Below are 15,462 nucleotides of genomic sequence, written 5' to 3'. Positions count from 1 at the left end.
ATGGCAGCAATTATTTCATTTAAAAAGTATGTAATGGTTATGGGACCCAGCCAAGGAAAAATCATCATATGACATCATTTCCCTGTTGTAAAGCCTGGTGTATACTGGAGTGAACTTGACTGAACTAGTGTACAGCCTCATTTACAGCCCAGCGAATGGAAGTGAACACAAGTGAACAACCATTTACAATTTGCCAGTGTTCACTAGCAGTCGTTTGTACCTGTGGACAAGCGTCCACTCTAGATGGATGGGAGGAGAACATGAAGGAATGAGCATAGCGTGCTAACTCTACTGATGCTGCAAATTCCCCACACCCGTTCCCCCACTGGTAATTATCATCACACAAGTTTCACATGATAGTAGCACTAGTTATAGCTACAATGTAAATCTTTGATGTTGAGATAGATTTATTTTGCCTGGTGTTTTGATGAAGGAAGCTAAATGGAATAGGAAAATAGGTATGTACATTTCTGAATTCCTACATAATTGTGAAACACATCAAAATAGTACACTTAAAATTGAATTGTGGCTGTAACCTTCTTTAGCATCATTCCAAAACTTTATACATTTTTCAGTTGATGCCTTCCACTGGCTCCTCATTATACACTCCTGGAAATTGAAATAAGAACACCGTGAATTCATTGTCCCAGGAAGGGGAAACTTTATTGACACATTCCTGGGGTCAGATACATCACATGATCACACTGACAGAACCACAGGCACATAGACATAGACAACAGAGCATGCACAATGTCGGCACTAGTACAGTGTATATCCACCTTTTGCAGCAATGCAGGCTGCTGTTCTCCCATGGAGACGATCGTAGAGATGCTGGATGTAGTCCTGTGGAACGGCTTGCCATGCCATTTCCACCTGGCGCCTCAGTTGGACCAGCGTTCGTGCTGGACGTGCAGACCGCGTGAGACGACGCTTCATCCAGTCCCAAACATGCTCAATGGGGGACAGATCCGGAGATCTTGCTGGCCAGGGTAGTTGACTTACACCTTCTAGAGCACGTTGGGTGGCACGGGATACATGCGGATGTGCATTGTCCTGTTGGAACAGCAAGTTCCCTTGCCGGTCTAGGAATGGTAGAACGATGGGTTCGATGACGGTTTGGATGTACCGTGCACTATTCAGTGTCCCCTCGACGATCACCAGTGGTGTACGGCCAGTGTAGGAGATCGCTCCCCACACCATGATGCCGGGTGTTGGCCCTGTGTGCCTCGGTCGTATGCAGTCCTGATTGTGGCGCTCACCTGCACGGCGCCAAACACGCATACGACCATCATTGGCACCAAGGCAGAAGCGACTCTCATCGCTGAAGACGACACGTCTCCATTCGTCCCTCCATTCACGCCTGTCGCGACACCACTGGAGGCGGGCTGCACGATGTTGGGGCGTGAGCGGAAGACGGCCTAACGGTGTGCGGGACCGTAGCCCAGCTTCATGGAGACGGTTGCGAATGGTCCTCGCCGATACACCAGGAGCAACAGTGTCCCTAATTTGCTGGGAAGTGGCGGTGCGATCCCCTACGGCACTGCGTAGGATCCTACGGTCTTGGCGTGCATCCGTGCGTCGCTGCGGTCCAGTCCCAGGTCGACGGGCACGTGCACCTTCCGCCGACCACTGGCGACAACATCGATGTACTGTGGAGACCTCACGCCCCACGTGTTGAGCAATTCGGCGGTACGTCCACCCGGCCTCCCGCATGCCCACTATACGCCCTCGCTCAAAGTCCGTCAACTGCACATACGGTTCACGTCCACGCTGTCGCGGCATGCTACCAGTGTTAAAGACTGCGATGGAGCTCCGTATGCCACGGCAAACTGGCTGACACTGACGGTGGCGGTGCACAAATGCTGCGCAGCTAGCGCCATTCGACGGCCAACACCGCGGTTCCTGGTGTGTCTGCTGTGCCGTGCGTGTGATCATTGCTTGTACAGCCCTCTCGCAGTGTCCGGAGCAAGTATGGTGGGTCTGACACACCGGTGTCAATGTGTTCTTTTTTCCATTTCCAGGAGTGTAGTTGAGGAGGAAATTTAAAAACAGAGCATTAATTACTCACAGTGAAAATAAATTAGTTTGCAACGGAAGACTACTTTTTGTGATCGTAGTGTCAAAGCAGCTTTCTTTGAAGCTACATGAAAAGGCCAACAACCAGCTGCAGACGAGTGAACAGCAGTGAATGAGTACCAGACATGATTGAGTCTTTTCTAACGCTCACCCACCTTGCGTACCTTATAGAATTCTGATTCACTGATACTTGTTTGTTCAAATTGAGCAATTTGTTAGTGTTCTCTGCCATTTTTTTTTTCTATTACTTGGTGTCTGTTCCAGTGAATGGAAGGGGACACGACAAAATGAGGATTTCATTGCGCAAATTCTTGCAAACATTGAGATTATGCATTAGCTACTGGACTGTTTCCCACTAAGAAACAAGTAAGAACTAAAGGGAAAACATGTTATAAACAGAATTTGTGTCACTATGAAGTAAGTAATGTCCATACAAGAAGAGATTAGGAATCACTTGTTTCTTAACTTTTTCAGAAACATCAGATGTATGGTAGATAGCAAGTGAACTACTAAGCAGAACTTGACTTGAATGTAGTTTGCTAACACCTGCATACCTTTTACACATGACAGAATGCAATCAGCATTTACTATTAACCAGGCTTAAAATATTCTTGCAGTAGAGATAACATTTCCAGAACTGAAAGACTGAAATGTAATGTACAACAGTCTCTTGAAGAATGTGTATTGAATTATGTAATGATCTGGGAATCAAAGTATTCAAATTAGTACAACAAGGCTTGAAAATAAAGAACTCTTAGAAAATTCATAATAAAGATTTCTTTTCATGAAGCTAACACTGCTTGAGCTTTTAAAGTTATTAATGAAATATAAATTATATTTTGATTTTTCTGGTAGACAGTTATCAGTACAGGCTGTGTCAGACTGCTGGATATGAACCCAGAAAAGTTGCACAAGAGAGAAATGCATTTGGGACAAATTAAAAGAAAACTCTGTATGGTGCATGATGATGATGATGATGATGATGATGATAGTCCAAGTAAGCAAAAACTGAAACAGAAAATTTGTAATGTGAACAGGTCTTAAAAAAATACAGCACAAAAGCATACAGACCAATCTAGTCTCTTGACTGACAGAGACCCCGCCACCAGTTGAACAGGGTCATAATGTGTAATAGGCAGACATCTATCCAGATCATCACACAGGAATTCCAAACTGCATCAGAATCCACTGCAAGTACTATGACAATTTGGCGGGAGGTGAGGAAACTTGGATTTCATGGTCGAGCAGCTGCTTATAAGCCACACATCACACAGGTATATGCCAAACGGCGCCTTGCTTGGTGTAAGGAGCGTAAATGTTGTACGATTGAACAGTGGAAAAACGTTGTGTGGAGTGACGAATCACGGTACACATTATGGCGATCCAATGGCAGTGTTTGGGTATGGTGAATGCCTGGTCGACGTCATCTGCCAGCGTGTGTAGTGCCAACAGTAAAGTTCAGAGGCGGTAGTGTTATGGTGTGGTCGTGTTTTTCATGGAGGGGGCATGCACCCGTTGTTTTGCATGGCACTATCACAGCACAGGCCTACATTGATGTTTTAAGCACCTTCTTGCTTTCCACTGTTGAAGAGCAATTTGGGAATCGCAATTGCATCTCTCAACATGATCGAGCAGCTGTTCCTAATGCACGGCCTGTGGCGGCGTTGTTACACGACAATAATATCCTTGTAATGGACTGACCTGCACAGAGTCCTAACCTGAATCCTATAGAAAACCTTCGGGATGTTTTGGAACGTCGACGTCGTGCCAGGCCTCACTGATCAACATCGATACCTCTCCTCAGTGCAGCACTCTTTGAAGAATGGGCTGCCATTCCCCAAGAAACCTTCCAGCACCTGATTGAATGTATGCCTGCGAGAGTGGCAGCTGTCATCAAGGCTAAGGGTGGGCCAACACCATATTGAATTCCACCATTACCAATGGAGGGTGCCACGAACTTGTAAGTCATTTTCAGCCAGGTGTCCGGATACTTTGGATCATGTAGTGTACCTATTACTGGGAAAAGCAGACTGAATACACGGCCAGAGCGGTAGAATTGTTGTGTTTATGCTCAAGAAATGAGGAGGCGGTGACAGCATACACTCATTCTCCTTACAGGTGGTGCACTGCCACCTGTGACACTATCCATCATAATTCTGATGCCTCATGTTTTTGTATAGATCTACTGTAGTTTGCCTTTTTTATTGAACTGTATCGTCTCTTTTATACATAATAAATAGTTCATTCTGGCACATTTTTAAAAAAATCTTTCACGAAGAGAACAGTTCCTCTAACAATAGGACATTGTTCAGGGATTGACTGAATAGTGATGTAACTTTAGGAGCCAGCTGTCTCTCACTAAAGCTATTCACACTGATGTGTCTTCATACAGGAGAGACCATCCTCCAAAATTGGACAAGATAAGTTCTTGTACAATCCATTAAAACAGACATCCTATTAGCAGTGGTTAGATATTTCAGTTTGTATAGTATCATACTGGCCTCCCCTCTCCAAGAAATTAACTATGTGTGCGACAGAATATAAGAGAAAGACCATTGACTTCATTAGATTCTGGTTTTTTGCTGCAAAATTAACATAGGGAAACCAATATTGTGGTATGTTGATGACATATGTTTCCCCCTTCATTTTATTAGAAATTGTCCATACAATGTTCAAGGTGCAAGAACAATTTCTGTTACCAGTGTTCATATGGTAAGTATCACTCTAAATGTTGTAAATCATAACATAATAAATAAATTCATATACACATGTTGTATATTAGTTAAATCAATATTTATCTCTTTGTTATCTATTTTGTAACCAACCTAATACAGGTGAAAGCAAAGCCAGTAAAGTTAATGTTATTAGCAGCAGGCTTGTAACAACATGTCCTGCTTTAAATGGATGTACGTAGTCAGTTGACTAAGCCAGCTGTCAGTAGAGCCGCAGTCTTTCTTTTGGCCACAGTCCACTTCTTCTTTAGTGATAAGATATTCTTTGTGAGAAGTTTAACCTTTTATGTGACATACTACTGTGTAAATTGACAAATATCTTGTTGCATGTGGATGCCATTCATGATCAAAGAATTTGGATATTGATTTATTCTATGTCTAATATCAAATAGAAAAAATAATGCATAATTTTGTTGCTGTATTTGCAGCGTCAGTTGTGAACAGTAGATTTGAATGTAGAAATATACACGGATAAAAATATTTATAAAACTGGCACTCTTTCAATGCAATGTCTATTCAGAAGATATCGAGCTGTGGTCACTATGAAAGTCTGTAAATGTTATTCAACTGTCAAACACACAAAATGGGCACAGTGCACGAATGTTCAGACTCGAGTAGACCTGTTGCCGGAGCTTCAAAGAAGGGACACTTGCATCTCATCATCAGTGACACAATTGTCTGTGTCAGCATCCTCGTGCCACGGGGGTGGCTGTAGGAAATGCGGTGGTGTAACTCATGGCAAACATATTAGTAAGTGCGGCTGACCCGATAAGGGCTGATACCGCAACTTGCGTGACATGTCATTAAGTTTCTGTATCTTTGTTGTGTGTTTAAGTTGTCCCTGGAGAAAAGTTCTATAAGAAGTGCTGGGAAAACATGTGACCTTACCAGTCACCTGCAGTTCTACCCCACACATTAATCTTTAATGATGTTGATGTCTAACCTGTACTGTAGCATGAGGATTGCAATTGGTCCATATGTGTTGGTTTGGAAATTTGTTTATTCCCAGGCTTAAGGCCCTGCATATGTTGCAGGCCACACGGATACGTGAGATGCTCCTGAAGTATTCTCCGTGCTGAACTGGGAGATGTAGCATATGCTAGCACAATTTTTCTCGCACTGATACTTGACTCTTCTTCAACAGCCCATAGAGCTTCCCAGTCAGTTGTATGAGCAACGCACGGTATTCCTCAGTCCATAGTCTGTGGTGCTACAGGTGCTGTCTCGGCAGTGCAACAGTACACAACACCAAAGGCAGTTAACTCACTATCTGTAGTACAGGTGCACAATGGACACATTGAAGACAGACGAATGTAAAGAAGTTTCCGTGGAAGGTGATGAAAGTCAACTCTCGTTAATAACTCTGACATGCAGGATTTTTTTATATGGGTTTATATGAAATTTTTTTTTCTCATTTTGATGTAAGGAGCTTGTCCCCAAAGATCATGAAAGTATGTTTGAAACACCCTGACAGGGTTGCTATACAGACAGTAATCAGATTTCTAAAACAGTTTGCCAGTTTCTTGAAATGTTATTACTTTTGGCAATTGGTGAAAGATTTTGAAAATGTGGTAAACTTGGATGAAAACAAAAGGATTATCATGTGTAGCTAAAATTAAATGGTGAAATGATATAGGGAAAAGCCTCTAGTGTGCTTTTAAAATATAATGACATGATCTGTGTTTGAATTAGATAATTATTTGTATCTTTTGAAATTTGACATTTAATTAACATCTTCTCAGAATTGAAAATATTCATAATGTAACTAGAAGACACGCTGTTCACCAAATGGTAGTTGATTGAAAATGTAGACAAATTTAAAATCATAGAGTTTGCAACCAGGATCCCTTAGTGGCAGTTGACTCAGTATCCATGGTGGGAGAAAGTTTGCTTACAGATATAGAATAACAAATTAAGGCCAGGTGAGGCCTGCAGTTTTGCCATGGTGAACATTGTTCCAGCCACACAAATGGAAAGAAGTGACTTGGAAACAACTGCAAATAGGGCACAGTCCTCTTTCATATAGGCATCACCTCTGGCAGGAAAAACCACCGGAGTGCAGTGCTTGTTGTATACTGCTGTCAGTGTGCCTCAGCTTACTTGATCGAATTTTGTAATCTGCCAAGAAGGCTGCAGTTTTCTTGATAATAATTTGCCTACTGTTTAAATAACAATGATACAGGTGTGGAAAATAATTTTTAAGGTTTTTTGTGTTGTATGGAGTTCTGTCCCAATTGGGTAAGCTACTTTAATGTATCTCTGAGTGACTGGCTCACTCTTTCTTTTTCAGTAATCAAACTAGCTGTGATTATGCGAATCACAATTTTACAATTTTGATTGTCTGTTGATTTCTCTTTTGATATACATTATTAACTGAGTTTCAGGCTTTTATTGAAGCCCTTGTAATAGCCTGGTATTTAACTGTTATCCAACATTTACTTGTTCTCCGAGTACCTGGATCTTTATTAGTAGTCAGCAAGACATCTGTACCCAGGGAATAACTTGCAGCATTTTTTTCTGCTAATTGTCATTTTATGGAGTATGGTTATATCCTAACTGTTAGGATAGGGAATGAATCAACAGATACACATTCACAGTCTCGTGCATGATATTTACTATCCATTGTAATATATCAGTAAGCATCTTCTGCCATTACCAGAGTCTTCAAGTTTCTTGGCATGTCCATGGACAATTATGCTAAGAAGATTGCTTTTGAGGAAAGACTTTATTCTCACTAAGCATTTATCTCATATTCTGCAAGGATGCTGATAACTGTGCCATTGAGTGCCTTGAAAATGTCATCGTCATCATCATCGGGATCCTGGGTGACTTGTCTTGTGGCCTTGAGCCTTATTATTCCTCTTCATCCTACCCTTTCCTCTCCTGTGTGTGAAGCAACCTGCGACCCTGTAAGCTAACAGTTTTACAACTTTCTACAAGTATGAAAAGCTAACATAATAATGATAACAATAATATGATGCACACATTTCCTAGGAAATACGAATTACGTTCATCATTTGTTTACACATTGTTTTATGGATGCACAAGTTCTGCTCATTGTGTCAGTCTTAGAAAGAAGGATTTTTTGGAATATAGGTGTGAGTGAAGGTATGAATCAAGACAATAGAAGATTGGAACTGTGTGCAAGCTGTGACTCAAACACAGTGCACACTTTGCTGTGAAGTGAAAACATTTTCAGGAAAAAATCTCCTAGACCATGGCTAAGTCATTTCTTTGCTGTATCCTTTCTTTGAGAATTATTAATCCCTCGAGGCGCACACACACACACACACACACACACACACACACACACACACACACACGGCCACTGTCATCTCTGGGCACTGACGGAACTGAGGCTGTAAGGGCAGGTTGTGTCATACTTGGATAGCTCAATCAGTAGAACTCTTGGGTGCAAAATATTCAAGCTCCAGCCCAAAACACAGTGCTTATCTACTTCTGTTTTAATGTTTGCATTGACTCAACCCCCACACCAAAGATTCTTCTTTCTATGATAGCCACTGTACTGAAGTGATGCGTCCAGAAAACAGTATATCAGTAAGTGACAAACTTAATTTACATTACTTAGAAACTGTTTGCATCATATTGCTGTTGTCATTGTTAAGTTGATAGATGTTCATGCATAACCAAGTGTAAACACAAGGTCATGCATACTGTCCTCATCATGGTACAGATAAACTCAGAGTGGTACATTGCCAAAGAACCCTATACTTTCCTACCCACAGAAATGCCCACGCATTTATTTTAAATGAAAAAGGAACGAAGGAGATTTAGTATTCTCTAGCATTGAACCACCTATGGAAATTCCATGTGGGAATAACAATATGAAAAGGATAGATTGCTACTCATCATTGAGTAGCAGACAGGCACAATGAAAAAGAATGCTAGAAATGTTTAGCTTTTAGATTACGTCCTTCATCAGAGGTAGAAAGCACAACTCTCACACTCGCGTGGCCACAGTCTATAGGCGCTAAGGCCCAAAGCAACGGTGACTGAAGTTAGCACTAATCTAGTTGTTGTGGGTAGTGGAGGCATGGAAGAGGTGTGTGGTGGGAAGGAGGAAGGATAATAGGGTGGGGGAGATGATAGTGGTGACTGTGGGAGCATGCAGGGATGTAGTGTGATAGGATAGGGTTGATAGGTGAGGCTGTGCCACCTACCACAGCTAGGTTGCTGCTCACCTCAGATGCAGTTGCAGTTGTGCCTTAGCACCTGGAGATGACAATAGCAATGTGTGTGTGTGGGAGAGAGAGAGTTGTGCTTGTGTGGATGTGTGTTTTTTACTTCTCATGGGGGATGTAGTGTGAAAACTGAACATTTCAGAGATTCTTTTTCATTGTGTCTGTCTGCTACTCAGTGCCTCCTCTATGTGGCAAGTAGCAACCTGTCCTTTCCTTCTTGTTGTTGTTAATGAACCACATGCAAAATTCATCATAATCTTAACCTTGTTTTCATCTTTTTTCTATCTTTACCATTTGTGATTTCTACAAGCTAGAAATCCTTCAGGTGTGTGTTAATTTTTGTCTTGTTCTTGTTTTGACAGCTGCTTGATAGATTTTCCTTAATTGTGTCCTCTAGTTTAATATAGTTTTTGAATGAAAATAAGAATGCCACTGTTATTTTCACACTGGAATGGGAAGTTACCAAATTGAACTAAGGAGATAGTTTACTAAGGTGTGCTTCCAATGAAAATAAGTTAAATTTTATCAGCATGTTATACCACATTATGTATCCATCTGTTCTCTCAAGGCACTTCGTTCCAAAGCTCTTTTTTGCCTGTTGTGTTGTTGTATCATCACGGTAAAGCAGATTCATGCACAGTATGAAATTTTAATGCTATTTAGATTTTAGAATTCTGTTGAAATTTTGGTGTTTCTGTAGCTGACAAGTATACACCACAAAAATGATGCCTTGACTTCAGAAAGTAGAACAGCAACTATGTTGGGGTTGAGTGACTAAAAAAGTGTTAGATGCATCTTTACAAAAGCAACACTGTTTAAGGGACAGCAGAATGCAAGTATAAGATGTAAAAATTCAAAAGAATTCTGAAACGTGATGGTGAGAATCTCATGACAGATTAACGCAAAATATGGGAAGACATGGTTATTTTTCTGTTCCCTCCCCCCCCCCCCCCCTCTCTCTCTCTCTCTCTCTCTCTCTCTCTCTCTCTCTCTGTGTGTGTGTGTGTGTGTGTGTGTGTGTGTGTGTGTGTGTGTGTGTGTGTGTGTTTATCTACATATATGTCTATCTGAAATGCTGAAAGATCTCTCCTCAATTTTGTTATGTAGTCTTCTTTTTCTAATTTCATTTCTGTGAACTGATCTCCAGAAAACTGCTTGACACTATATAATTTTCTCCCTTTCTATCTGCCATTTCCCAACCCACTTGGTCATTTCATTTGCCTTTAATTCAGTTAGTAATGTCCACTTGTCACTGTTGTATGTCATTTATTTATTGTGCTATAGTTAATGTAATTCTGTTCCAAGTCTGTTACTGTCAGATTTTCTAAAAACTAATTCTTTGTTTCAGTGATGATGCATCAAAACGAGTTCTAATTTTCAATGCAACTGGTGATAGAGATGCAGTGCAACTGTTGGCACCATTAACAGAGTGCAACTTTGATTTGTGTGTATTCTGCCCCAATCTTGTCTGCAAAACAGTAGATTCATCATCAGGTTAGTTGCTGATGTGCATAAATGTGTTAAATCATGGAAGTGTCTAAGTCACTGTTCTAGTATTGTAAAAATATTGGTCATTGTGTACACTGAAGATTTTACAGCACATGCTCACTTCTTTGCATTTGCCCAATAACATAACATGTCTGACAGAGTGTGAAGCAAGTGTTAAAATCATTTCTACTGGACAACAGTTTCTATTCCATTGACTTTTAAACTAGTATCCAGTTGGAAAAGAGCAGTTGCCCGACAAGAACTACAAATAATGTGTTCATTGATGTTAATACTAATCATGTGTATGTATCCTGTAAACTGACTTGTTCAATATCATTTTGATAAAAGAATCGTTCAAATGATATATGGCACATTTAACTAAGTAACATTTTAGAATTGCAGGTAGCCTCTGTAATGTACGAGGTCTGTTCAAAAAATTCTGGCGCATTCGTAATTTCGTATCAGTGGTGTGTCGGAGCAGAATGCGATTGGCATACCTGCACACACCTGTATTTAATGTGTAACTGTCGGAAGTTTCATTGTTGTATGTCTGTTAGTTATTGTTCAGTGCTGTATTGAGTGAATGTTGTGTTACACAGTTTGCGAATTTCGAGATGGCAGAGTTAGAGCAGCAACACATCTGCATTAAACTCAAGAAAACCTTTACAGAGACACACCAAATGACACAGGAAGCATATGGTGAGGAGTGCTTAAGCTGTACTCGGTGTTACGAATGGTTCACACGGTTTGGAAATGGCCGGACTAAAGTTAAAGATGACCCTCATTCAGGACGCCCTAAAGATGACCCTCATTCAGGACGCCCTTTGACGTCTACCGACGACATTCATATCAGGAACATTAACAAAATTGTGTGGGCCAATCAAAGAATGACTGTCTGAGAGATTGCAGAAGAATGTAACATTTCAGTTGGATCATTCATGAAATCCTGACACAGTATCATGGAATGCATCGCGTTACTGCCAAGTTCGTCCCATGGCTTGTGAGTCATGCATGGTTATTGCACAAAACATGAAATCACTGTGCTGCCTCATCCTCCGTACTCTCCAGCCCTGGCCCCGGCGGACTTTATTTCCAAAGTTGGAAAATCCTGTTGAAAGGATGAAGATTTGCAGCAACAAATGAGATAAAGCAAGGGGCATACCGATACTGCTTCCAGAAGTGGAAACAGCATTGGGAGCAGAGTATCAATTGTCAAAGAGAGTATTTCGAAGGAGACAGTGCACAAAAAGTAAAAGGTAAGCATAGAAAAATTTTGCAGGTAAAGTTCCAGAATTTTTGGAACAGATCTCGTATGCTTGTAACCGTCCTAGAACACACATGATTTTTATCATCATTGCACTGTGCATATGTTGTTACCTTATGTGATTATGCTGGCATATCCATGTTTTATCTCATTACTTTGTGCTTGTATTCAGATTTGAAGGTGGTCACTGCTGACTGAACTTCACACTTAGGCATTTATTTCACATCGTTGATTGTAAATAGAGAAATTTCTTTAGGGCTTCCATTGTTTCACTGAATTGTGTGCTGAAATGGTTTCTTTGAAAAAAAGTACAGCCAATTTCCTTACCTATTCCTGTCCTCTCTGAACTTGTGCTCCACCTCTAAGTGACAAAAAATTAAACCCCCAATTCCCTTTCTTCCTTCTTCCTTCCTTCATGTGAAAAACTGCAGCAGTTGACACCATATCATTCTTTTGTGTTAAACTAATCTTCCATAAAATGACATTCCTGGCTCACTTCAGGTACAGGAAATTAACTTTTCCTCAAGTAAAGACTAACAGAAAACCCTCCATGTAGCACTTTTTTAAAAGTAAGATTGCACCAGTTCTGTATAGTGGCTGTCTTAAAATAATCTTTTGGGTTGTGGGGTGAGTAAAGATTCTGTCTTTGGGTTGTATGTATGCCAGAATGAATGGCAAAGTAGTTTTTGGTCCATCGAAGGTGCTACCTACAATGACTCAGTAAAGAGAGCTCACTGCCTACAGTGAGGATAATTGCTCATGCACTACCTCCATACCACTCTTCTCGCTTGAGATATTTGCTTCCTCTATGCCTTAAGTTAAAGAGTGCAAACTTAATTTACTGTTTCTAAATCACTTGATTGTTGGACTGTCAGTAGTCTGAAGACTTTCAGCTAAGCAGTATTTTGCGTCCTGTCCAACCGCTGCCACCCTTTTGGCATTAACGTTATGCTGTCAATTTGTGGTCCATTGTGGGCGAAGTAGGCATTTTCATGAGATACTTAAGCATTTGTGTCTCAGTTTGTATTGTTGCAGATACATGTTACGAAGGTTGAAACATGTGTTATGGGTCCACATCAGGAATATGTTTCACGGTTTCATAACATCACTTCGTGGATTAATGCTTGCATTTAGAAAAAAGTAGATCATTGTTTATATAGGAATTTGTTACATCAGGTCAATCTAAGTATTACAATATTCGTATCATCGGTTTCTGCTGTATATTCCCATCTTCAGGAGTGATAATCCACAAACAGTTTTGCCATATTGTGTACACTCAAGTTATATGCATTCTGAATCTCAAGAAATGACACAAAATGGGTCAATGAATTATACATCATATCTATTTGTACCATTTAACAGCACGATGTATAATTTATTGACATCTTTTATGCCATTTCACGATGTTCAGAATGCACGTAACTTGAGTTTTTGTATGTAATGATGAAGTTGTCTGTGGGTTAACTATCACAATTGGAGATGGCAACAAATTTTCAAATCTGGTAAGGTGGATATTGTAGCAATTAGATAATTTTGATGTGATAAATACTATTCTAACAGCAATAGCAGTATTTCTTGACTCAACCACAATCAAACCCGTCCTATTTTTACCCTTCAGAAAATTTCATTTTACTGCTCAGTGGGATCTAATTGCATTTTCAGTGAACTGTACCTTATGCATCAGCTTCTAACTGTCGTTTCCTTGTTTTAGACCAAGCTAATTTGATGACTACACTGGCACAGCAACTGGAGCGCTGCGATCACAACTGCGAGGCGTGGCTCTCACTGTGCACGACAGGTGTGTGCCGGCTGGACTGCATGCAGGACGCGCTGTCCCACGTGAGGACTCTGGGTCCATGCCACGTGCTGGTCACTGGATCCCTGCACCTGGTAGGGGCCGCACTCAGCCTACTGGACCCAGAGGAGCAGCTGCTGCAGTCCCGACAGTGACGTAGCGGCATCTGAGGAAGTAGGAGGCTGTATGTGTATACTCAGAAGAGGATAAAGCTTTGTACAATGCAGTGGATCGTGAAGGCATATCTTGATACGGCTATTTTCAAGAACGTGTATTATGGAATACTGCAAGTTATGCTTCTGACAGAAATGTTGTCTCTGATAGGCACGTGTTGATAACATTTGCCTTGCTGCTGAAAATAACAACATTCCATTTGTGTTGTGTTTAAGTAGATGAGGGCTCGTGATAAAGGTTTCAGTGAAATGAGAAGCCATTGTAAATACTTCTAAAAGTGAAAGTTAATTTGATTTGTGAGTTTGCAGTTTCAGTGTTTGTACCCTCGTTCTTTATGTACTTCATGTTCTTGTGTTTAAACTATTCAAAATAAGTTAACCTTAAGTTCCAGCATATAAACTATTTTATCTTGTTACATGTTCTTGGAGAGGTGAAAAGTGTGCCAAAAAAGGAATTCAGGTAAAAAGTTTAATGTACAACACATTATTTCTGGACAGAAGAAGTGTTTACAGAAATGTGTTAATGAGTATGAAGTCCACTGACAGAAAAAATATGCTTCAGTTTTTGTGATATTATACTTGTTTTCCAAGTGAACTGGGAAGGTGCAGGCACAAAATATTTTGAGGGTAACTTTTTCCTCACAATACTTTATTATGGTGGTGATTATAATTTACATTCATCCTCCACCGTTATTATCTAGCCACTCTGTACCATTCTCATTCAGATTTTAAGCTTACACCCTGAATTCATTATTTATATTAAAATAAGGATCTTCTCAGACATTTGATATGCATTACATAACATTTCTGCAAAATATTTTCGGGAATCTTTCCAGAAAGCTGAATCTAACTCAGTATTGAGAAATTTGGGTTGCCTTTCATCTTCATTATTTCACATACTGTAACTACATTATGGGCATTGTCCCCATTTTATCAGCAGTTAAAATAAGGCTCATTGTTAAAAAATCCAAACTCTGTGCAAATCATCGTAGATTTTTCTGCTGTTTTTCTTTTTCAAAATATTTTTCCATGTCCTGTAAATACACTAAAAAGCAATATAAGAGCTCTTATGTCATTGTCCAGTATGTCACTTATATTATTAATACTAAACGACGGCCCTATGATGCCTGACTTATTTTTGGCTACAGGTTAAGAGTTTAGAATACTATTTTGGGATTATTGTTAGGTTGTCTTACAGACTTGTATACCCTCAAGTTAAAACACTGAAAGGAGTCAGTATTCATTCCAGAACAAATAGAATAATTTGCTCATGTTGTGTAGCCATTTTCTCTTTTAACAGCATTTGTTAAAGACTTTCGTGATCCATAAAACTATCATTTCTCCAGTAAACATTTACAGCATGGACATTTACATTGTGAACATTCTGAATGTATATCTAACTTTAGTAAACACGTTTCTTAAAAGAGAATTTACAGTATCAGTCTGTATATTGTTGTGTCCTGCAGCACAAGATTGAGACAGAAGTAATGAAACAGACAGGTTTTATTTACTAAGATTAAAAATACTAATTTTTTCCTTCAAAAACTCTCTTCTTAAAATTTATCTGTGGAGCATATTGTATACCTTACACACAGACTTCTATATTTATTCTTTCTTTGTCGCTACTTGTCTTTTAAATGACTTCATTGTAGTCCAAAATTTGATTGCATTGTACTGTAATCCCTTGGAATTACTTTCACGTTTGATTTGGTTTCCAGTAGACCTTCAGCAC

General features: G+C 40.0%; 1 protein-coding gene across 1 annotated transcript in view; it reads left to right on the top strand.

Annotated features, from left to right (window-relative positions):
* The window catches only part of LOC126252624 (folylpolyglutamate synthase, mitochondrial-like), a 133,688-nt gene extending 119,720 nt beyond the window's left edge, over positions 1–13,968 (top strand). The window contains exons 9-10 of the mRNA XM_049953525.1: positions 10,359–10,504; positions 13,474–13,968. Coding sequence (XP_049809482.1) covers positions 10,359–10,504; positions 13,474–13,712 — 385 coding nt within the window. The 3' untranslated portion in view covers positions 13,713–13,968. The remainder of the gene's footprint in view (positions 1–10,358; positions 10,505–13,473) is intronic.
* The last annotated feature ends 1,494 nt before the right edge of the window (positions 13,969–15,462 follow it).

Source organism: Schistocerca nitens, chromosome 4 (assembly GCF_023898315.1).
Source record: "Schistocerca nitens isolate TAMUIC-IGC-003100 chromosome 4, iqSchNite1.1, whole genome shotgun sequence".
Lineage (NCBI taxonomy): Eukaryota > Metazoa > Arthropoda > Insecta > Orthoptera > Acrididae > Schistocerca > Schistocerca nitens.
Note: the sequence above shows the minus strand (reverse complement) of the source record. Positions and strands in the feature narration are given on the sequence as shown.